We start from the raw sequence: 22,357 nt of genomic DNA, 5'->3' as shown, positions 1-22,357 counted from the left end.
TAAAGGGAGAATCTTTACCAGAGAAAACGAGGGGGAGAGAGAGGCGGAGACGCGGCGGCGGTGAAAATAAGGTGGTGTTCTCTCTCCGGCGAATGGCGGGGAGAGACAGAGAGTTGGAGGGGATGAGGATTGAGGAAGAAAGGATTGGGGTTTTATTAACTGAATTTTCTTTTGGGCCCTCTGTCTATTTCCAAACACTAGTGGTCTTGCACTTAGCCTATTTTGGGCTTGCAAATAGCCATGCCCTTTTTTTTTCATTTCCGTCTGTCTTTTTTACTTCTTTGCTCCGTCAGCTATTGGGTCAAATTTCGTCGTACTTGACACGTTTAGAATCGTCGGTGGTCCTTCACCGGTGAATTTTTTACTCGAGCCACTATTTAAAGAAGAAGGTTGAAACTGAGATTGATCCTTTAATACTTTTACTTTGCCCTAAATTAACCCTATGTATGAGATTTCGGGTTTTGAATAGTGGATAAGCTTGTGTGTTTCGTTTTCAGTCTCAATATGTTGTTTTTGGGAGGGTAGAGAAAGTGACTCTGACTTGAGATCTGTTTTTCGGTGTTATTTGTGGTGGTGTTTCTAAGTGGACATTTGAGTGAATTTGGATAGGAAGATCGAGTTGTATTCAACTCCATATCTTTCATTTTTTTTATTTTCTATTGTAATTTTATTTCTTAAAATTATGTAAAAATTGATATTGCGGAGTTTAAGTTTTATTTAAATATGCAATCTTTGAATGAATGCCTAGCGAATTTTTTTTTTTTTTTTCAAGTCATCAATCCATTATAGTTAAACGTCATACTATAATATGCACAATAATAGTGAGTGTATTTTTAGGTTTTAGTTTTTCTACAAGTTATAGTTAGAATGATGATTTAATTCCCAAATTAGAATGATTATTTAATTCCCAATGCATTTAGGCTATGTTTGTTTAGTGCTTAATGAGCGCTGAATGAGCATAATCACTTATTCGGTCAGCAAAGTACTATTTAGTGCGTTTGATTAACATATCTGAATTGTACCATTTGATGCTGACCGATTAAGTGTAGAATATCACACTTAATGAACCAGAGATAGCTCTGAATGGATTTTGGACAATTTTATCCAATTAAAGTTTTTGAGAACTCCAACATCATTTGTCTTTTACTTCTCTTATTAAAAACTGAATCTAGAAAACATTAAATTCTTTTATTATATCAAATTTATCTCTATTAAACAATATTAATCAAAATAGAGAAAAATGTGATAAAAGCTTAAACAATTGTAAGAAAAAATATAGGGCTGGGCATTTGGGATCGGGATTCGGGATCCCGTCCTGTCCCGATCGGGATATTTTAATCCCGAATTAGGACAAAAAAAACTAATAAACAAATACAAACACAGACACACACACATTATTATTATTATTATTATTATTATTATTATTATTATTATATATATATATATATATATATATATATATATATATATATATATATATATATATATATATATATATATATATATATATATATTCAAGTTGGTTTAGTGTATAAAATAATAGTAATGGAAAAAAAATGCAATATTTCATACTTTTTAGGTAAAAATATGGGATTTCCCGATCCCAATCCCGAAATATTTAGGGATACCGATATACCGGAATTTAATAATATGGGACGGGATTGGAATTTAAAATTTATATCCCAAATCTCGAAATCCCAATCCCGAAAATCCCGAATTCCCGTCCCGAACTCACCCCTAAAAAAATATATATAAAACCTAAACAATTATGAACAAGATATAAACTATATGTAATTGTGTGACTCATTTCCTTTCGTTCTTTCGCACAGTGGTATATACACAAATTCACATAGTGATAGTGAAGAATGATATAAGAGCAATATATTACAAGAACATCTTATAGTTTTTAACTTAAAAAAATTGATTCTACTTGAATTATTTTATATTGAAGAATATATTGTATCTACTATTGGTCCTCGTTTTATTAAAAAAAAATAGATAGAACTAATAATTTATCTATATAATAGATTTGTCTACGGGGATAAAATTGGAAAATTACATCATTCAGATATTAAAGATATTCAGTTATCAAATAAACTTATTTGTTCAGCATTCAGCACTCATATATTGTTCTTAACTGTTCAGATGTGTATTAAGCATTCAGCATTCAGTGCTTAATTCTGTCAAACATAGCCTTATTGTGATGTATATACTACTACTAGCATAGAATAAAGTCCAAATTAGATGGCGGCCTAAAACAAGTCAAACATTGCCCGATGATTTTAGGGACTGCCATGTAATTTTTTCTCTTTAGAATGACTACCATGTAAATTTTACTAAACTGCAACAACTTTACTAGTATTAGTTCTTTGGACCAAATATTAAAATAATTTATTTTTGCATGTTCAAACTCACCAAATCCTCCACGGCTCAACAGTTTGGAAATCCTCCGGATTTAAAGCCTAATTACGAAAATCCCCTCATATTTACTTGATTACGAAAATCAGAATAGAGGAATCGTGTAAACATCAACATAATTTAGGGGAATTTTTATAATTACACAAATATGATGGATTTTTTTTTTAAATATACCTCATATACAATTACACGAATAATTGCGACATGACACCTTTATTTGCCCAAAAAGGAAAGATTTACGTATTTCCTATAACTTTTGAGAGAATTACACTTTTGGCCCCTCATGTTTGGCTCAATTTTACTTTTGTTCCCTGTTTTTCCAAAGTGATGAACAAAGTTCACCTCTAAGGTTCAATTTTAAACACTTTCGGTCCCTGCCGTTGGAAATCCATAGTAACGGAAAACACTATTTTGGGGTCAAAATTAAAATTGAAATTTTTTTGGGGCTAGAAAATAATTATAAATTTAAAATATAATTAAAAAAATTATTTCGCACCCCGAAAAAAAAAACCCAATAAAAAATGAAATTTCATATATTATTCAATTCAGGATGCATTGTAAAAGATTTACTGTTATTTAAGGGTTCAAATTGCTATTATTATTTTTTAAGGGTGAAAATTGCCAAAAGTCTCCAATTCAAGGGGCCAAGGTAGGATTAAGCCCATTTGAATTAAAAAAAAAAATTTGTCATTAAATTAGTAATTCTTTTCGGACAAAATCTTACTATCGAAATATTTCTCCAATTAACTGCTGCTTTCTAGACCAGCTTTTCACATTCATTAGTCTACAATCTGATATTTCCTTTTTTTTAATTTTTTTTATTTTTTATTATATAATATAATTTATTTTTTATTAATTAATAAATAAATAAAATATATATACATACAGTGTTGCGGTTGAGGGGAAAAATAGAAAGAAAGAAAAAAAATCTCCAAGGACTCGGCATCTGACTTTTCTGATGCCAACGTTGTTAAAATCTCTCAAATTCTTCGCCTTTCTCTCTTTCTCCGGAGACCCATTTTTCTCGATTCTTTAGTCTTAATTATTGAGGTTTTTCAATCATAGTTTTCACTAATTCACAAAGGTAAAGAAACCCACTATTTAATTTGTTTTTTCCAATTGTCGAAATTTTGTTTGAAAGATTATGTGAATTATGCATGGATTCACCGCAATCTGTACTCATTTCTTACTGGGTTGTTCAGACAATCGATTAATTTTGTTTTTTTTCTGGGTGTTCATTTTGTTATGTTTATGTAAGTAATGGGTTTCAATTTTCTTGAAGTTTAGTGAATCTTGATTGTTGTCACTTTGCTTTTGATTTTGATTTTGATTTTGATGTTTACTGTTAATTAAGTTAGTTCAAAGGGTATTAATATGATTTAACCAGAACAATAGATTCATTTGTTTGCTGTTTCTTGTAGTTTAGTTTTTTGATGGTTAACTTTTGATTGAGTGGTTAAATTCATTGCATATATTCTGATTTATTGGGGATGAGCCCTTCTAATTTACCCGTTTTATGGATCGATAGGGATTTTATTTTAGCGTATTGTTTGATGGTATTTACAGTTGTTTTTTATTCCGAATTTGCGATTTCTACTTCCGAGGATTGTGCGGTGTGCACAGGTTGATAGTAATTGTGGTTTTTTGTTTCTTTTTTCGATTCTAATTAATGTTTTCGGTTACGACTAAACAACTATGTTCTGTATCTGTTTTTCCACAGCTTTAGCATGTAAAAGAAAAGACTGTTTATACCGCGTTCTAACACGTGTCACCTCTTCGTGTCCTAACACATTTATTTATTTGTTATTACCTAAAAAAATTCCTTGTCAATTTTACGAGAGTTCTGCTTTCAAGTGTCGTAATTCCAAATGCAAAAATCCATGTTTAAAATTTCCCGGTGAATCACATTACGATTTGCTTCTCCTGACGCACGCCTGCTTTTTATAGTATGCTATTTTCTCTTACAGGTGTTTCCTATATTCGTTACTAAATTGTTTAAATATGTCTGAACTCTAGAGATCGAGACTTTATATTCTTTGTGCTTCTTTGGTCAGGCTCCTCAAAGCAAGTCTTACGGGGAGGGCCGTTATTGCTAGTATCGACTATCGAATAAAGAAACTCAAGTATACGATCTTATTTTGTAGTGGAGTGTGTTTAGTAAAATGACCTGTGTGCACTAAACTCGCTTCGTTTTGTGGACGTATATTGAAAACGGCAATGTTTTCTGGGGAAACTTCTGCTAACGGCCACAAGAATATCGATACTCAGCCACAAATCTCGGAATCCACAAGCAGGTACATATAATTTAATCGACCTTTTTGTTTAGGCCTTCGAAATTCTTCAAGTCGAATATTAATTTGCTCACAGGCACAACTTAGAAGCAAGCTCTGTACAAAAAAATGTGAAGGGGAAAGAAAATACGAACCAGTCCGAAGATCGAGAAACTATGGTACTCGTCTATTTTCTTTAGACGATTAGGCGTTGGTGTAATTTTTTTTAAAATATAAATTGAAATGAAATGCGTTGTAGGAACTAATTTCACGGGCTAGAGCTCAAGAGAAGGAAATTATGCAACTTAGGGAGCAAATTGCTCTTGCGAGTATTAGAGTAAGACTTATATGTTTTTACGATATAACATATAGATACATATATAGGCATACTTCCGTATCGTTTGCGCGAGGTTTATACTGTTTTATATGATTTGTAGGACTCACAGTTGTTGAATGAGAAATATACACTCGAAAAGAGATTCTCGGAGTTACGGATGGTTCGTTACATCTGTCCTTTCTTTAATTGTTTTTCATTTAGCTTAAAATACGTCTTGTTTATTTATTTATTTATTTTTATTTCATTTTGACATAGGCTAATGTATGAAATAACGTAATTTTGGTTCCAGGCGCTAGACGAGAAGCAGAGTGAAGTTATAACTTCTGCATCAAACGAGTTGGCACGAAGGAAAGGTGATCTCGAAGTAAATTTAAACTTGTTGAATGAGTTAAAGGTAAATACTCGGTTGACACGTTCTTACTATGTTACTCTAGATATGGATTATGTATATATAAAATATTTCTGTGGGGTCCAGGTGGCAGAGGATGAGAAACATATATTTACTACATCTATGCTCGGAATATTGGCTGAATGTGGTGCTATGCCTCATGTTACGAATGCCTCTGCTCTAACCAACAGCATTAAGGTGTTTTTTTTAATTTTTTTTTTATATATATTTATTAGCAAAGTGATATTGTTTAACTTTATTATTTAGTTACATTAAATATAAAAAAGAAAAATTCGGATCTTTTTGGATAGTTATATAATGTGTTCCAATCGACGAGTTTGACTTTCTGGAACTTTTAGTTATGATCTTTTGATTTTTGCAGCACTTGCATGATCAACTGCAGTTGAAGATAAGAACTTCGCATGTAAGCTTGTACATCGCCTGCTTATTTCGCACACGTTCTATTGATTTGTGTTTCGTTAATGGCGTAAATAATCTTTGCTCCTATTTGACAAATTCATTTCTATTGAATTGTGATTTTAACGATTTTACCAAATTTGATCCCGATTCCTAACAATTTTACCTGGTTTAGGATTTTACACGAATTTTTACAATTTATTGGTTGTAAAATCGTAAAATCCTACAATTTTAGTCCCGATTTTTAACTACCTTCGAACTAGACTATAGGTCCTGCAATGTGTATTTGTTGCGAATATAGGATGAATATGAGTTGGTTAAGCAACAATTGTACTAGAAAATGTCAACCTGATAGGCTGATCCGTAACGATAAATTACCTGGAATTTTTTAAACAGTTCATTTTTAGTGCTAAACAAATTGCATTTACCAGCAAACGACCTCTGTGCATTGGCACTTCGGTATTTTTCTTTACTTGGATAGTTTGATTATAGATAATTGTTTGATATTTCTGCCTTTTTTGGATCAGCAAACTCAATGGCATATTAGTAATATTTTAGCAGCGCAATATGAATAAAGGTAATAAAGAATTATTTACATGCAGGCGAGACTTGCAGAAGTAAATTCCATGATCGGAAATAATTCGAGAAATGGTTTTGTTGAAAAAGAAATTCCGGGTTTTAGTTCGAGGGGCAGCCAAATTCCTAGCAGCTCTGCGGTAATTAATTGCTGTAATTTTATCGTTTTTTTAGGGAAGGCAATTTAAGTTTGTAGTAATAGAGAGTATTGTTTTGTCACCGACCTTTGTTTATGTAGGGTGTGCAAGGATTTCCTCACTATAGCAATTATATTGACGGGAAAAATTTGGAAACCGGTGATGACGTGGCAAGATACGTGCAAGACAATGACCTTAAACAAGTCAAAAGCCTTACACGCAGTTTTGAGATGCGACAGTTTCCGGATAACGAGGGTTTTGGAAGGACTTTACCGCCTCAAATTGATAGGTTGGCATTAATTTTTGTTTTTGAGTTTTTATGAATTTTTTAATTCCGTTCTTCGTGGTTTTAGAAATATTTATTTTTTTTGGAAACGAATTGCATCTTCGTAGTGATTCTACTCAGAAAATTGCTGATTTGGATTAGCTTTAACCTCACTCGGATTTATGCTTGTGTATTTTTCTAATGTGGATTATAAATTAGTAGCAACGAGTCAATCTAAAGCATGTTATAGTCAGTTTTTTGTTTCAATATCAAGAAATTTATTTATGCTGACAGATTAAAAATTACAGAAATGCCCCAAGCAATACTATGGACATTATGCTAGAAAGAAACGGGTTTCAGTCGGGATCCGATCGAATAAATGCTGATCAATTTTCACAGCCTCCGATAACGAATGACAGTGTCGGTTCTTTTGGTTCAGAAGGTAGGCACATTTAATATATTACGACACAGTAGCATTTTCTTTTTATTTATTTATTTATTATATATTATATACGATGTATGATAGAATTTTTTATTACAGGAGATGGTCCTGGAATAGAAGGCTTTCAAATTATCGGTGACGCTAAACCGGGATGTAAACTCTTAGGCTGCGGATTTCCTGTTCGTGGAACTTCTCTCTGCATGTTTCAGGTACGAGCGAGGGGTATTTTCGTAATTTTATTTATTCGTTTACATTTTTAGGGAATCGCTTGTACTGATCTTTTCTTTTGCCATTTTTTCGACCGAATTACTAGTGGGTTCGTCATTATCCAGATGGCACGAGGCAGTATATTGAAGGTAAGTGTATAAAAAGGATGTTTATTTATTCATCTTGTTTTTTTTTTTTTTTTTTTTTTTTTTGTGAAATATATTTTTACGTATCTATTTTTTTTTTTTTTAAGGAGCTACGAATCCAGATTACATAGTGACAGCTGACGATGTCGATAAACTTATTGCTGTTGAGTGCATACCGATGGATGATCAAGGACGACAGGTAATGCAGTTTTATTTCAAATTTAAATCTTATTTAAAGAAACAATTTGCGAATATTAATTTTTCATTATTGAGTTATTATTTAGCCGTTTCGTTCACCTATTTGCAATATTCCGAAATGTCATATTAATAATTTGCACGCCGAATTGCGTATATTTTCAGGGTGATATTGTCAGAATCTTCGCGAATGACCAAAACAAGATTACGTGCGGTGAGTGCAATTTCATTAAAATACGATCGATTTCCCTTTAGTCGTGTCGATTTTATTATTTAAAAATCTGTGTATATTATAATTTTACGCTGCAGATGAAGAAATGCAAGACGAGATAGATAACTATATCGCGAAAGGCCAGGCAGCATTTACTGTCTTCATTCTTGTATGTATCGTTTTTTTTATTTTTTTATTTTTATTTTTTAACATATAAATTTAAATTGCAAAAATTAAAATAATCTTGTATGTCACAATGTTTTTTTGATTGGAAATTTATTTTAAATATTTTACAGTTAGATTCGTCTGAGAATTGGGAGCCCGCAACTTTAATTTTGAGGAGGTCAGGCTTTCAGGTTAAGGATGAAAGAAAACAAGATGCCGTAATTTCGGAGAAATATTCTAAAGATTTGTTGGTATGCATCTTTACTTCTTAATCACCATTGGTCCATTAGTAAAAGTTTTAATTTTTAAATTACAATAATAAATATATTAGGCAATTTTATAGAACTCGTGAATATATTTTTTTTTTGGTCCTTTTAATTTTGTAATATTTTATTTTGCGTACACTTTTCAGATTAAAATACCAAGTGGCCTCTCGGCGCAGTTTGTCCTGACATGTTCAAATGGCTCGTCGTATCCCTTTAGCACAAGCAATGATATTAGGTAATAATAATACCTTGGTTATTTTATTTTTATTTTTATTTTATTTATTTATTTATAATAATAATAATAATAATAATAATTATTATTATTATTATTATTATTATTATTATTATTATTATTATTATTATTATTATTATTATTATTATTATTATTATTATTATTATTATTATTATTATTATTATTATTATTATTATTATTATTATTATTATTATTATTATTATTATTATTATTATTATTATTATTATTATTATTATTATTATTATTATTATTATTATTATTATTATTATTATTATTATTATTATTATTATTATTATTATTATTATTATTATTATTATTATTATTATTATTATTATTATTATTATTATTATTATTATTATTATCTATTTCCTATTGAACATTGAGTTTTTATATGCCTAACAACATGCTTTCGTTTTTGCTATGTAGAAAACGAGATGCGCTCGTGTTGACAATGAGAATCTTCCAGAGCAAGGTATTTATTTCTCTATATACTCTGTTATACAATTCACCGTGTTTTATGAGAAAATTCCCCGTTTTTTTTTTATTAATGCTTTCACGAAGAATTAAGTAAATATGGAACATAAAACAACCTTCGGTAATATTTAAATATTTACTTATCTAAGCTAATTATTTAATAATTTTTACACTTGATGAAACAGGCTTTGGATGAAAAACGAAAGGGTAAAGCATGATCGTATATTTGTCGTATCGTAGCTGCACTGTTTTTATAGACATTCTTCATTTATTTTTTTCTCGGAATAGAGAAAATACCTACAGTTTTGCTTTACAGTTGAGGTCAAAAAAATTGAAAAAAAAATTTAGTGTGTATCCAATTTTCCTTAATGTTTGTGTTGTAAGTTGTAATAACAATGTAATTGTACAGTTCATTACTTCTGATTCATACCATGTAATATGGTGATAATTTGTAGAGGATTTATATCTCAATTTCCCAATACTTTAATATATATATATATGTATATATATATATATATATATATATATATATATATATATATATATATATATATATATATATATATATATATAAAACAAAATTCATGGTAATTAATGAAAATAAGTTGAAGATACTGTGAAAAAAACTATGTAGAATAGAATATAATAATAATAGGTAAATTACAGTTACCCCAGCGGTAAGGTCAAATTACAAAAAAAATCCTCTATAAGATACTCTCAAGTATAAATAAATGTCCACATTTACGGTGTCAAATTTAGTGGAATCTTGTACTCGTTTTATCCTATTTGAGCTCCACATTTCGTAACAAGATGATCATAGGATGTGTTTCTTGACTTGTAAATATCAGATTGTGGTGCATTGGAAATTGAGTTTTTGCAGCAGAACAAGTACAAACTAGAGAACATTTCACAAAATTAGAAGATTATGTTGAATTTGACACCTTAAGGGTGGACATGTAAGAAGATTTACAGTTGAAGGGGGGTTTTGTAATTATTCAAATAAGAGGGTTTCTTTTGTAATTTTACTTTTCCTCGGGGTTGGCCCGTAATTTACCATTATTAATAATAATTCAATTGTTTATATAGTTAGGTCAATTTCATTGTGGTGGGCCGGACCTGTACATGGTGGGGCGGTCAATAATTGTGTCGTTTCTCGATAACTTAGATTTTTTTCATATATGATGATTCATCACAAAAAATAAAAATAAATAAATAAATAAAATAAAATAAAATAAATAAATAGATAAGGAAAAAAAAAAGAGAATCTTATATGTATTGTATTTTAAGAACTCATTCTCAAGAATAATTTTTATATTTACTATAACTTTATAGAAAGACACCCTACATATATATATATTTTTTTTATCTTTGCCTGAAAATGAAATAAACTATTCGATACTCGACTCGGAATTGATCGATAAAGATTCTCCGAGTTTGATTTATTAATGCAACTTAAAAGAATAAAATTGAACGCTTATTTTTGTTTGACAAGATATCGAACTCGCCTCGAGGTCAGTTTAAGTTTGTTCAACCTCGACCCGATTGCAAATCAAACCAAGTTCGATTATAATTTTAAAAGTTTAATAAAAAAATGAAAACAATTTTGAACAATTATATAAACCACTAAATTCATGAATGCACCTACTTTTACCTGGTACTATTTATATAGGACCACTTTAGTACAATTGGACAATATTGCTTCATCATACATGGTATTGTTCTTTTATAAGTAACATCATTTTTAGTATAACATATGGTTTTTTCTCGACCAATTTTTTGGAAGTTGTGACAAAATGGGGTGATATATATATATATAATAAGGGTTAATTACTTCTACCCCTGAGGTAAAGTCTATTTATAAAAAAACCCCTTATATTTCTATAATTACACCCACCATCCTATAATTTATAGATTTCTTACCTTCACACATTTTTGTAGAGGGGTGGATGCAAGAAATTTACAAATACATGGGTACCGATTTTTTTACAAAATAAGGGGTTTTTACATAAATAAAATTTTCCTACTTTGTGTAATAATTACTAAAGCAATTTTTTTATTACAAGGCCAATAAAAAATCCTCTCTTTGGTCAACAAACCATAAATTAATTAATTTAATAATGAAAAAAATAATATAGTTGGGTAGTATGTTGCTTTCAGTCCACTACTTCTCTTGAATCATTGGGGCCTTATTCGAAATTATCTTGGTCCCTATAAAGCAATTTTCACAAAGTAAAAGCCAATTTGAAGAAAGAAAAAGTAGATGAGGACCATAGTCTAAACCTAGCTAGATTAGACTAAATATAGAGTTTGGAATTGTTTTATATTATAGGCTTTTCTAGTCTTGAGTTGATTTCTCGATACGAATTTTTTTTCGATTTTAGAACAATATTTCCTGTTTCCAATTCTGAATATTCCGATTTAGTGGTTTTTTTCGAAATATTTTGGATCGTAACTGAAATATATGTTACATTCAATTTTTGATTCAATTTTAATGTTCAGAAACAATTTTAAAAAGTGTTTATTTGGATAATTGTATTTATAGTCAATATTTATTTTTATTATTATTATAGGTGAGATAAAATAAATGTAATTTTTGAATTCTTTCAATTATGGTTCGAAAATTTTCAATTTTAGATCATATTTTATCAATTCGATTTCTTCCCAGACTTTTTCTGGATCGAAGTTGAAATTTCACTTCAAAAAAATTGATTATTTTTAGAAGTGGTAATTTAACTCCGATCCGTCTCATGTATTTTCTATTAGATGTGAAATAAAAAAAAATGTAATTTCTGACTTTTCTAGGTTCTTATCCAAAATTATCCGATTTTAGAATACATTTTTCCAATTCAATTTTATTTCCGATCTTTTTTTTTTGGACCGGAGTTGAAATTTCACTTCCGAAAAATTTATTAGAAGTGGTAATTTAATTCCGATCCGTCCAATTTCTACTTGACGGTTGAGCATTACGGATGCTAACTAAATTGGTTGTTAAGTAGGTTAAATTAAAAAAAAAAAAAAAAAAAAAAAAAAGGAAAAAAAGAAAAAAAGCATGGATTCTTGATATGATGTAAAAGTAAATAAGGGAATTTTCTTGGGGACAAAAATAAAAAAAAAAAAATAAATACATAAAAAAAAGAAAAAAAAAAAAAAAAAAAAAAAAAGTGGACATGAATTTCAGCTTTCACTTTTAGTTTCCTTCACTTCAAAGCTCTATTGGGGTTTTCAGACAATTCTCTCATCAAACCCCAAATTTTCTTTCCAATTTTTTTATTTTCCGACAATGGCGAATCATGCGTAGATTGTTCGAAACCCTAATCAACCATATATAATTTTTTTATTTTTTTTCAGACATGGGTTCTGTAGCAAATCAAAATCCATACACACCGTACGACAGCTACAGAGACTGTTCATTAGGAATCTGCAGCATATACTGCCCGCAGTTCTGCTACCTAATCTTCCCTCCTCCGCCGCCGTCCGACGACGATTCCGCCGCCCCTTTTTCCCCACTAATCATAGCCATCATCGGCGTTCTCGCCGGCGCCGTCCTTCTAGTCGGCTACTACACCGTCGTCACGCGCTACTGCAAGAGAAGAAGAAGCACCACCACAGACGGCGGCCACACCACCGAACCCAGATCCGACGAGAATCAAAACGAATCGGGTCAGGACATTCAGTACCGGGTCGCCCCGGCCGGAATGGACGAGTCCCTTATTAAAGCAATCGCCGTCTGCAATTACCGAAACGGCGACGGTTTGATCGAAGACACCGAATGCGCTGTTTGTCTGAGTGAATTTCAAGAAAATGAGCCTTTGAGGCTTTTGCCGAAATGCAGCCATGCTTTTCATTTACCTTGTATCGACACGTGGCTCAAATCGCACTCGAATTGCCCGCTGTGCCGCGCGAATGTAGTGGCTTTAGCGAATTCTTGCGTAAGTCAACCGCCGGTTGACTTGGTTTTGGTGGTGGATGATCAAGAATTGAGTTTGTCTCAACAAAATGTTGTAATAATAAACGATGACGACGATGTTGATGATGATGTTGATGATGTTGTTGTTCGTATTCAAGAAATCGAGAATGCAGGGGATTCTTTAGGTGGTGCATTTTCTTTGCCACAACGACCGATTTTAGTGTCGGATATTTTGAAATTCGATGAGATTGACGAGTACGTGCAAGTGGAAAGTGACGAGCTTTGGAGGGGGGTTGGTTCGTCGAACGGAGTATTATACGGTGGTGAAGAAAGCAAGTTTGGTAGTGTAAATAGGAACGACAACGACGGGGTGTTGTTACTTAGAAGCCCCGTCGCGATGAAGAGGTGCGTTTCGAACGGAAGATTCATGTCGAACAAAGGCAAGAAGTCTATGCTCCCCAATTGAAGTACAATACTACATTTTTATTTTTATTTTTTTTCAAAATTTATTACCAATAGAAATGAAGTTATTTCGTCGACAACGTGTTCTTGTTTTTTGTATCTCGGGAGTTTCTTTCGATTTTTCCGCGTTTGATTCGATAAAACTTGCTAAACATTCGACATAATAAGGAATCTATAGACATCAATTGTTGCAGATTGCATAATTTTTGCGAAAATTGTTTGATGCATAAATTTAAATTATCAAATTTGTATAATTTAGTGGTATTAGTGACAAAAATTAGTTTTTCGATTTCGAATAGATACAGACATTGATATCTGCATACAACCTTCGATGCAAACAAAACCCCTTCTAAACAGTGGCTGTGCCCACGAGCTCGATTTCTGAAAAAAATTGTCCGAATATACCGTTTTTCTTCCTTGGACAAAACAAGTGTTTGTTTTATAACTATGCACATGTTGGTTCATTAGTTGGCATTCATTATATATATATTACATTAAACTTGTCCTGTTAACACTTCTAATTATCTTAAAAATCGAGTCTTTACAGCAGTGCCATTTGCTGGAGTTGCTGAATCGCTTCTAGATCGAGTCAATAATAGTACGTTTTCACCGATAACATGACTCGTGTCGATTTTTTTTTATATATATTTAATTGCAATTATGTTAATTAAATAGATAATTACATGTCTTTGAGTCAGTCCAATAAGAACATTATTCAAGTTTGAGTCTTTCTTTTCAACAGCCACCAGCAACCCCCCCACCCCACCCCACCCCTCTAGCTACTACAAATTCTTCATTACAACCATCCATAGTTCAAAAACCATCAAACAAACCAGAAAGAAAGAAAGAAAAAGAAAAAAACCATGTCTGAAAATACCAAAGAATACCCCATCAAGACAGTTGTAATCCTAGTTCAAGAAAACAGATCATTCGATCATATGCTGGGATGGATGAAGTCAATCAACCCGGAAATTGATGGCGTAACGGGAAAAGAATCGAACCCTTTATCCACAACGGACCCCACTTCAACTCGGCTCCACTACAGCCACCAACCGGCCAACGTCCAACCCGATCCCGGCCATTCATTCGAAGCAACCTACGAGCAAATCTACGGTGTCAAATGGACCGAAGAATCAGCTTCGTCCAACGACTTAGCTCCGACAATGGAAGGCTTTGCTCAACAAGCCGAGAGCATAAATAAAGGGATGGCGGATGTAGTGATGACCGGGTTTAAACCGGAATCTTTACCCGTGTATAAACAACTGATAACCGAGTTTGCTGTTTGCGACAGATGGTTTTCTTCGATACCTACTTTGACTCAGCCGAACAGGCTTTTCATCCACTCTGCGACTTCTTATGGCGCGACTGCGAACGACACGAAGACGATGGTGAAAGGCTATCCGCAAAAGACGATCTTTGAGTCGGTCGATGAAGGTGGTTTTGAGTTCGGGATTTATTACCAGTACCCTCCTTCAACTCTCTTGTACAGGTACCACGATTCGTATTTATGTTCTTACAAATTTTGTTTTGATGTATATTGACTTTCGATCATGCATACATTGTCTTCATATATATTGATTTTCGATTTATTTTATTTTATTTTTATAGAAATTTTGTGATTGTTTAATCATGTGATTGCATCTAATGATATTTGTCTGAAATTGTAATATCTTATTTAGTAGGTACAAAACAATCATTTCTTAATTTGTTAATTAATTATGTTTTTGGTAATAATTACTCAGAATAATTTAGTGGTTAATAATATTTGATTAAGCCTTAAGCTTCATCGTTTTTCGTGCCTAAACAAAGATTTAAATTCTTAAACTTGTCGTTATCATTGTTAACGAGGCATTAAAATATTTAATCCTATGTAATTAGCTCATAGATTAGTTAAGATTATCTGCTCCAATTAGCTGTCACACTCACATATTCAAAGCCATCAATCATGACCATCTGATGGCTTTTACTTTTCTTTTATTAATTTTCATAGTCTTTAATTAATTAATTAATTAATTATCTAAAAAATCGCAACATTATAATTTATATTTACATATTTATTAATTTTCTAATTAAAGTTAAAAAAAAAATCCAGAAATCTGAGAAAATTGAAGTACGTAAGAAAGTTCCACCAGTTCGATGTACACTTCAAGAAGCACTGCAAGGAAGGGAAGCTACCGAACTATGTAGTAATCGAACAAAGATATTTCGAGACGAAAAAAATCCCAGGAAACGACGACCACCCGCCACACGACGTATCGGAGGGTCAGAATTTCATCAAGGAAGTGTACGAAGCGTTGAGGTCGAGCCCGCAGTGGAACGAAATATTATTCGTTATATTATACGACGAGCACGGTGGATTTTACGATCACGTCCCTACCCCAGTGACAGGTGTCCCTAGCCCAGACGGCATTGTGGGCCCCGATCCTTATAAGTTCAAATTCGACCGCCTCGGTGTGAGGGTTCCCGCCATCTTGATTTCTCCTTGGATTGAACCTGGAACAGGTTTGTCGATAATTTTTATCAACTACTAATTTTATTAATTAGTCTTATGTTTGTGGCATAAATAGTGATTTTTTTTTTTTTTTAATGTAGTGCTGCATGGACCCTCGGGGCCGTATTCCACGTCAGAATTTGAGCATTCTTCAATTCCGGCAACAGTTAAGAAGATTTTCAATTTGAAAGAGTTTTTAACGAAACGTGACGCTTGGGCGGGTACATTTGAATGTGTCTTAACCAGGACTACTCCAAGAACTGATTGCCCTGGTAACTAATTTAATTTAATTTAATTTACGTTTTTTGATTAGAACAATTTAAGGCCTTGTTTGGTTATCGGGACTATAATAGGTAATTCCATTGCATGTTACAACCAAACGAGGCCTAAGAGTTCTTGTTCTTCAATAGTTGGAACTATAGCATATGAATATAGCACATTGAAAAACCTTTCTTATTCGGGTTTTTGCTTCCGATATTATTGGAAAACAGATACACAACGTCTTGTGGAAATTTCACTTTTACGAAATTATTTTGGTGAAAACACGAAACACTTCTAAAATAACTCAAAACCACTTTTCGAATAAATTATTGATATGCTAAGATCGTAAATTAGTATTTAACGAACCGCCATTTATTGCAGTTACTCTGACGGAAGCTCCGAAAATGAGGGAAACTGAGGCGAACGAAGAAGCGAAGCTGACAGAATTTCAAGAAGAGATAGTGCAGTTGTGTGCAGTATTAAAAGGTGACCATAAAGAAGAAGATTTTCCCCACAATATATTAAAAAAAGACATGAGCGTCGTTGAGGCCGTTGATTACATGGGAGGGGCGTTCCAGAAATTCTTGGACGATTGCGATAATGCAGTTAAAAACGGAGCTGACGAATCCCACATTGTTTGCGATCATGCAGAACAGCCTAAACGAAAACGACTTGGAAAGTCGTTTTCGAGTAAAGTATTTTCGTGTTTGACTTGCATTCAAGATTAATTATGCTTTTTTTCTTTTCGATTGAAAAGTTTGGTCCATTTATATTGGATGGGGCGGTTTGGATTTTCTTTCACTTGTGTTGCTTGTGTGTTTTTTAATTATTTGATTTATTTGAATTTTTTTTTTTTCAAGAATTTGGTTGTAATTTTGCTGTATGTTGTGTTCATATGCTACGTACTATGAATAAGTGAAAATTACATTTTTCTTTTGTTGTGGAATAAAAACATTTGTAACTTGTGTGTAAATTTAAGGGTAAATAGCACTTAACGCCTGTGGTTTGAACTTTGTGCAAATAACCCCCTTGCACTTACAATATAAGCACACATGACCACCCTGTAGTTTGAACTTTGTGCATATAACTCTCCTGTACTTTTAAAGTAAGCACATAACCTCCCTATAGTATTCTACTTGGTAAATAATCATGCTCATTAGGACGATAATTTTTTTTGAAACTACAAGAAGGTTATGTGCTTATATTAAAATACAAGGGGTCATTTGCTATATTAAAAGTATAAGGGGGTCATCTGCATAAAGTTCAAACCATAGGGGGATAAGTGCTATTTACCCAAAATTTAATATAGGTATATTAAATGTATGTTTAGAGTTTAGTGTGTGAAGATTGAAGAGTTTTGAGTATTGAATTATAATAGACTAATAAAAAAAATTATTATTTCCTAATGAAGGTTTTTGTAAATCACTAATAGCTTTTTTTCCTAATTAGTAATATATGAACACCAATCAAATTTATCAAACAAACCTCTCGATTTGTAGCTAATTTTAATTTAAAAGGACAAAAAAGAAAAAGTAAAAATAGTTTCACATATTTCTTATTTCACCATTACCCGTCAACTATGTGTAGTTTGCCAAGTTGAATTAAATTTTAGGGTACATTACAACCCGCCCCGAGGTAAGGTTTATTAACGAAAAAACTCCTCATTTTTTTCACATTTACATCCACCCCTGAAAATTTGTAGATTTCTTACATATATTAACACTCTTTTATAGGAAGTAGATGTAAGAAATTTACGAAGTGCGGGAGCTGAATGTAATTTCTAAACAATAAGGGATTATTACCTCGGGAAGGTGATGGTAATTTACCCATTTTATAAATTATAAGAGGGTATTTTTGCAATTTATGAACTTTGATGAGTTTTCCTCTAAAATAGGTCAAATATCCATTCCCTGACCTTATTAATTTCTTTAAAAAATTCAAAATTAAAAACATTTTGGTCAATTTTCTGTTAAAAGTTACATTTTCACACGTTTAGCATATGCTTTTTATGCCTAGGCATAATCCTACTATACGTGCACCACATCAAATCTGTTGCGTTTACGACTGTGCTTACTGCATCTTTATGCACAAAGAAAATAATTAAATGGATTATTTTTTCAATATAATTAATCTTATTACATTAATTAACATTTCCAAAATAACAAATAGATAAATGTTTATCCAAATATGTGAATGATTAGGCCGTTATAGAAAAATATATTACTATATGTTATACGTATGATTACATAATTAATAACTCAACAAGACGTGCACATTAATATATATATATTATTATATATTTCTTCCAAGATCAAAACTCTCTCTTCAAACAAACTTATAAGCAAAGCACCCCTAAACAAATCAACAACCAAAAAAGTACCCCACAAACTTTCTTTTCCTTCCAAATACATCCAAAAACAAGAAAACAACAATGGCGGCCGTTTCTCTAACATCAAACACTTCACCGATCAAGACAATAGTAGTTTTAGTACAAGAAAACCGCTCATTCGACCACATGTTGGGTTGGATGAAAACCCTAAACCCAGAAATCAACGGCGTCACCGGATCCGAATCAAACCCGTTATCCACAGCAAACCCCGATTCGAACCGGATCTTCTTCGGAGACGGGTCGGTCTACGTTGACCCGGATCCGGGTCACTCAATCCAGGAGATTTACGAGCAGATATTCGGTGTCGAATGGAGCCAAGAATCGGCCGAGAAAAAGGAGCCCACCATGCAGGGTTTTGCTCAGGATGCAGAGAGGAAGGCCAGCGGGATGTCGACTGCGGTCATGAACGGGTTCAAACCCGAATCCGTACCCGTTTACAGAGAGCTGGTGTCGGAGTTCGCCGTCTGTGACCGGTGGTTCGCGGCGGTTCCGGCGTCGACGCAGCCGAATAGGCTGTTTGTGCATTCCGCCACGTCACACGGCGCCACCAGTAATAATAGAGAGCTGCTGCTAAAAGGGTACCCGCAGAAGACTATATTTGACTCGTTGGATGAATCGGGTCGGACCTTTGGGATTTACTATCAGTACCCTCCGGCTACACTTTTCTACAAGTAATGCTGGTTAATTAATCAATCGTTTTTATTCCTTAATTTTTATTTATTTATTTTGGGTAAATTGCGAAAACCCCTCTCAACTTAGGCTAAATAATGAAAAACACCCCTAGTGATCCGTAATAACCGAAATTCCCCTATGATTAACTGTTGATCGATTTTTTTAACAGAAAATGTGTACACTCTATTATACCTTATGTTAAATAGATTAGAAATAAAAGGAAATATTTGAAATTGTGTAAATCCGTGAAAAATCACACTGTAAGACGGAAATAAACTTCAAGGAATTTTAGTGGGAGTGTTTATCATTATTTAGCCTAAGTTTAAGAGGTTTTCATAGTTTATCCTTTAATCTTATATACATGCTTTTAAAAAAAATAGAAATGGTTCTTAAAAAGAATTATAGATTAATTAGCACATGTGAATTAACTGACATGACATCTATAGTACTCTAGACATGAATTCGTGATGAAACTTGAGTAACCGTAAATTTATATCCTTTCATCAAATATTTGTTGAACCAAGAGATGGGACCCTGGGGGCGAGAGATTTTACTTTTTAGTGCAATAAATTCGTGCTGAAATTGGGGATATAACAATTTTTTTGATTTTGAAACAATAATTTTCATTCGATCTGAATTCCAAAAAATCCAATTCCCGACTTTTTTTTTTTGGATTTTTTTCATTGGCATTGTAATTTATTTTAGATTTCGATATCCTAATCTTTCGATTTCTTCACAAAAAATACACGTGTATTTTTTTTTAATCATATCAAGTTACTAAAAATTGGAATTTTTCGAATTCGGCTCATATCAAGTTACTAAAAATTGGAATTTTTCAAATTCGGCCGATTCCGTTCTGAAAATTTCCAAATTTAATTGGAATAAGTTTTTTCACTACAGTTTCCGAAGTTTTGAAATTCCAATTTCAGATTTTTTCCGCATTGTTTTAGAATGAAATTGAAATTAGTTTTTCAACTTTGCAAGAAATCTGATTTTTATATTTTTCGAAAATGCTTATTATGATTCGATCAATCGGATTTTTATACGAACATCTTTTGCTTTTTCCTTTTTTTCCTTGGTAGGAATTTGAGGCAACTAAAGTACTTAATGAACAACTTCCATCCATTCGATCTCGATTTCAAGAAACATTGCAAAGAGGGGAAATTACCAAATTACGTGGTTATCGAACAACGATATTTCGACCTAAAAATACTACCGGGAAACGACGACCACCCCTCTCACGATGTATACCAAGGCCAAAAATTTGTGAAAGAAGTGTACGAAGCATTAAGGTCAAGTCCTCAATGGAATGAAATGCTATTTATTATTATGTACGACGAACATGGCGGATTTTTCGACCATGTGCCAACTCCGGTCACCGGAGTTCCCAGCCCCGACGGAATAATCGGACCGGAGCCTTATAATTTCCGGTTCGACCGGTTGGGTGTTAGGGTTCCGGCTATTATGATATCTCCTTGGATTGAGAAAGGAACTGGTGAGTAGGGCTTTAATTTCCTAATTTATTAGAACAAAAATCGATTAATTCGATAATATTAATGGTGAATTATTTGTTATTGTGCAGTTTTGCATGGGCCTTCGGGGCCGTATCCGACATCGGAATTCGAGCACTCTTCAATAGCTGCAACGGTTAAAAAGATATTTAATTTAAAAGAGTTTTTAACGAAGAGGGATGCGTGGGCGGGGAGTTTCGAGACGGTGATTAGCAGAAACAGCCCACGGACCGATTGCCCGGGTAATTAATTAATCCCATATTCTTTATCTATTAATTAATGATCAACGACGAAATCTTATAAAACCAAAATCATTCGGCACAGAAAATTAAAAGAATTTTGAAAATGTCGGAAACTGGAATTGTCAAAATGAAAAATATTGTTCCAATAATCGAAGAATTTCGGATCAAATCAGTGCAAAATAAAAAATTCTGTTCCAATTCCTCCATTTTACATGCGTATATTTGTAATTAAATACTCGTGGAAATGCACATTGTCGAATATAAGCACCTCCTTAATGTCGAAACCACCCCCTAATCAAAAAATAAATAATTAAACATGTCTAATTAGTAATTAGCTAAGATTTGGCCAACTAGCTAGGTCAAAAAAAAAATTAATACTGGAGACATTAATTTGATATATAATGTACATAATTAGCACCTTGAACATTTTACTCTATGAACATGATAATTGATAACTAACATCTCAATTACCTTAATACACAATATATCAACATTTATATATATATATATATATATATATATATATATATATATATATATATATATATATATATATATATATATATACAAAAAAAATTGTTGCACTAACTACAACCGATGACACAGAAACCCTACCCGAGCCAGTCAAAATGCGCGAGACGGAGGCCAAAGAAGATGCGAGACTCAGTGAGTTCCAAGAGGAGTTGGTGCATATGTCGGCAGTTCTGTGTGGGGACCACAGGGACGACACTTTCCCGCATAAACTAGTCGAAAAAATGAAAGTCTCTGACGGAGCCGATTACGTAAACAAGGCATTCGGGAGATTCTTGGACGAGTGTCGCAAAGCTACGCGAAATGGTGCCGATGGAACCACTATTTGTATACCACCTGCAGAAAAGTATAGATCATTTGCCTCCAAGTTATGCTCTTGCATCGTTTGTGGCCACCATTGATTCTTCTAATTATTAATTAAGCTCCAATATATATATATATATATATATATATATATATATATATATATATATATATATATATATATATATATAGGTCAAATTTCAAGAATACTTTTGTTTATTTGTCCTAAGAGTAAGAGATATATAAAGTCTCTTTTGAAATTGATACATTTTTTGGCTATTTCTATTGAAGGTTTTGAACACGCTTAGCATAATTTCTAGTCTGGATCAGATTTTCTTACACCTCCATTGTGCTAAAATATTTAATATCAATTAAAGAATGTTACATTTCCCAATTTTCCATTATTATTTAATTTGAGATT

At 32.5% G+C, this 22,357-nt stretch overlaps 5 protein-coding genes across 8 annotated transcripts in view; 4 read left to right on the top strand and 1 right to left on the bottom strand.

The window, feature by feature from the left end:
- The window catches only part of LOC105954777 (Tetratricopeptide repeat (TPR)-like superfamily protein), a 31,693-nt gene extending 31,482 nt beyond the window's left edge, over positions 1-211 (bottom strand). For both annotated transcript variants that reach the window (XM_088812841.1, XM_012978457.2), the window contains exon 1: positions 19-211. The gene's annotated coding sequence lies outside the window, so the exon portion shown is untranslated. The remainder of the gene's footprint in view (positions 1-18) is intronic.
- Positions 212-3,300: 3,089 nt separating this feature from the next.
- Positions 3,301-9,646, top strand: LOC105954776 (uncharacterized). Of its 3 annotated transcripts, none has more exons than XM_088812825.1 (20): positions 3,301-3,502; positions 4,473-4,712; positions 4,786-4,867; positions 4,948-5,025; positions 5,126-5,185; positions 5,315-5,419; positions 5,501-5,611; positions 5,796-5,837; positions 6,433-6,546; positions 6,645-6,832; positions 7,117-7,250; positions 7,350-7,459; positions 7,564-7,606; positions 7,711-7,802; positions 7,964-8,012; positions 8,108-8,178; positions 8,306-8,425; positions 8,587-8,675; positions 9,120-9,165; positions 9,353-9,646. In XM_088812825.1, exons 2-20 carry the CDS (start codon positions 4,636-4,638, stop codon positions 9,383-9,385), a joined length of 1,644 nt encoding a protein of 547 aa, XP_088668951.1. In that variant the 5' UTR covers positions 3,301-3,502; positions 4,473-4,635; the 3' UTR covers positions 9,386-9,646. The 3 variants fall into 3 exon arrangements, with proteins under 3 accessions (XP_088668951.1, XP_088668954.1, XP_088668960.1); XM_088812828.1 differs by having other exon boundaries at positions 3,319-4,385; XM_088812834.1 differs by having other exon boundaries at positions 3,387-3,502; positions 4,617-4,712.
- A 2,871-nt stretch (positions 9,647-12,517) lies between these two features.
- Positions 12,518-13,727, top strand: LOC105954775 (RING-H2 finger protein ATL52). Its single transcript, XM_012978455.2, has one exon. It carries the CDS (start codon positions 12,518-12,520, stop codon positions 13,538-13,540), a length of 1,023 nt encoding a protein of 340 aa, XP_012833909.2. The 3' UTR covers positions 13,541-13,727.
- A 105-nt stretch (positions 13,728-13,832) lies between these two features.
- On the top strand, positions 13,833-17,261 carry LOC105954774 (non-specific phospholipase C3). Its single transcript, XM_012978454.2, has 4 exons — positions 13,833-15,025; positions 15,629-16,038; positions 16,129-16,299; positions 16,670-17,261. Exons 1-4 carry the CDS (start codon positions 14,400-14,402, stop codon positions 17,014-17,016), a joined length of 1,554 nt encoding a protein of 517 aa, XP_012833908.2. The 5' UTR covers positions 13,833-14,399; the 3' UTR covers positions 17,017-17,261.
- Positions 17,262-18,568: 1,307 nt separating this feature from the next.
- Positions 18,569-22,200, top strand: LOC105954773 (non-specific phospholipase C4). The gene is made up of 4 exons (XM_012978453.2): positions 18,569-19,348; positions 20,432-20,844; positions 20,932-21,102; positions 21,709-22,200. Exons 1-4 carry the CDS (start codon positions 18,720-18,722, stop codon positions 22,032-22,034), a joined length of 1,539 nt encoding a protein of 512 aa, XP_012833907.2. The 5' UTR covers positions 18,569-18,719; the 3' UTR covers positions 22,035-22,200.
- The last annotated feature ends 157 nt before the right edge of the window (positions 22,201-22,357 follow it).

Source organism: Erythranthe guttata, chromosome 2 (genome assembly GCF_056151865.1).
Source record: "Erythranthe guttata isolate IM_541 chromosome 2, IM_541, whole genome shotgun sequence".
Lineage (NCBI taxonomy): Eukaryota > Viridiplantae > Streptophyta > Magnoliopsida > Lamiales > Phrymaceae > Erythranthe > Erythranthe guttata.
This window is presented reverse-complemented; position numbering and strand designations above follow the sequence as displayed.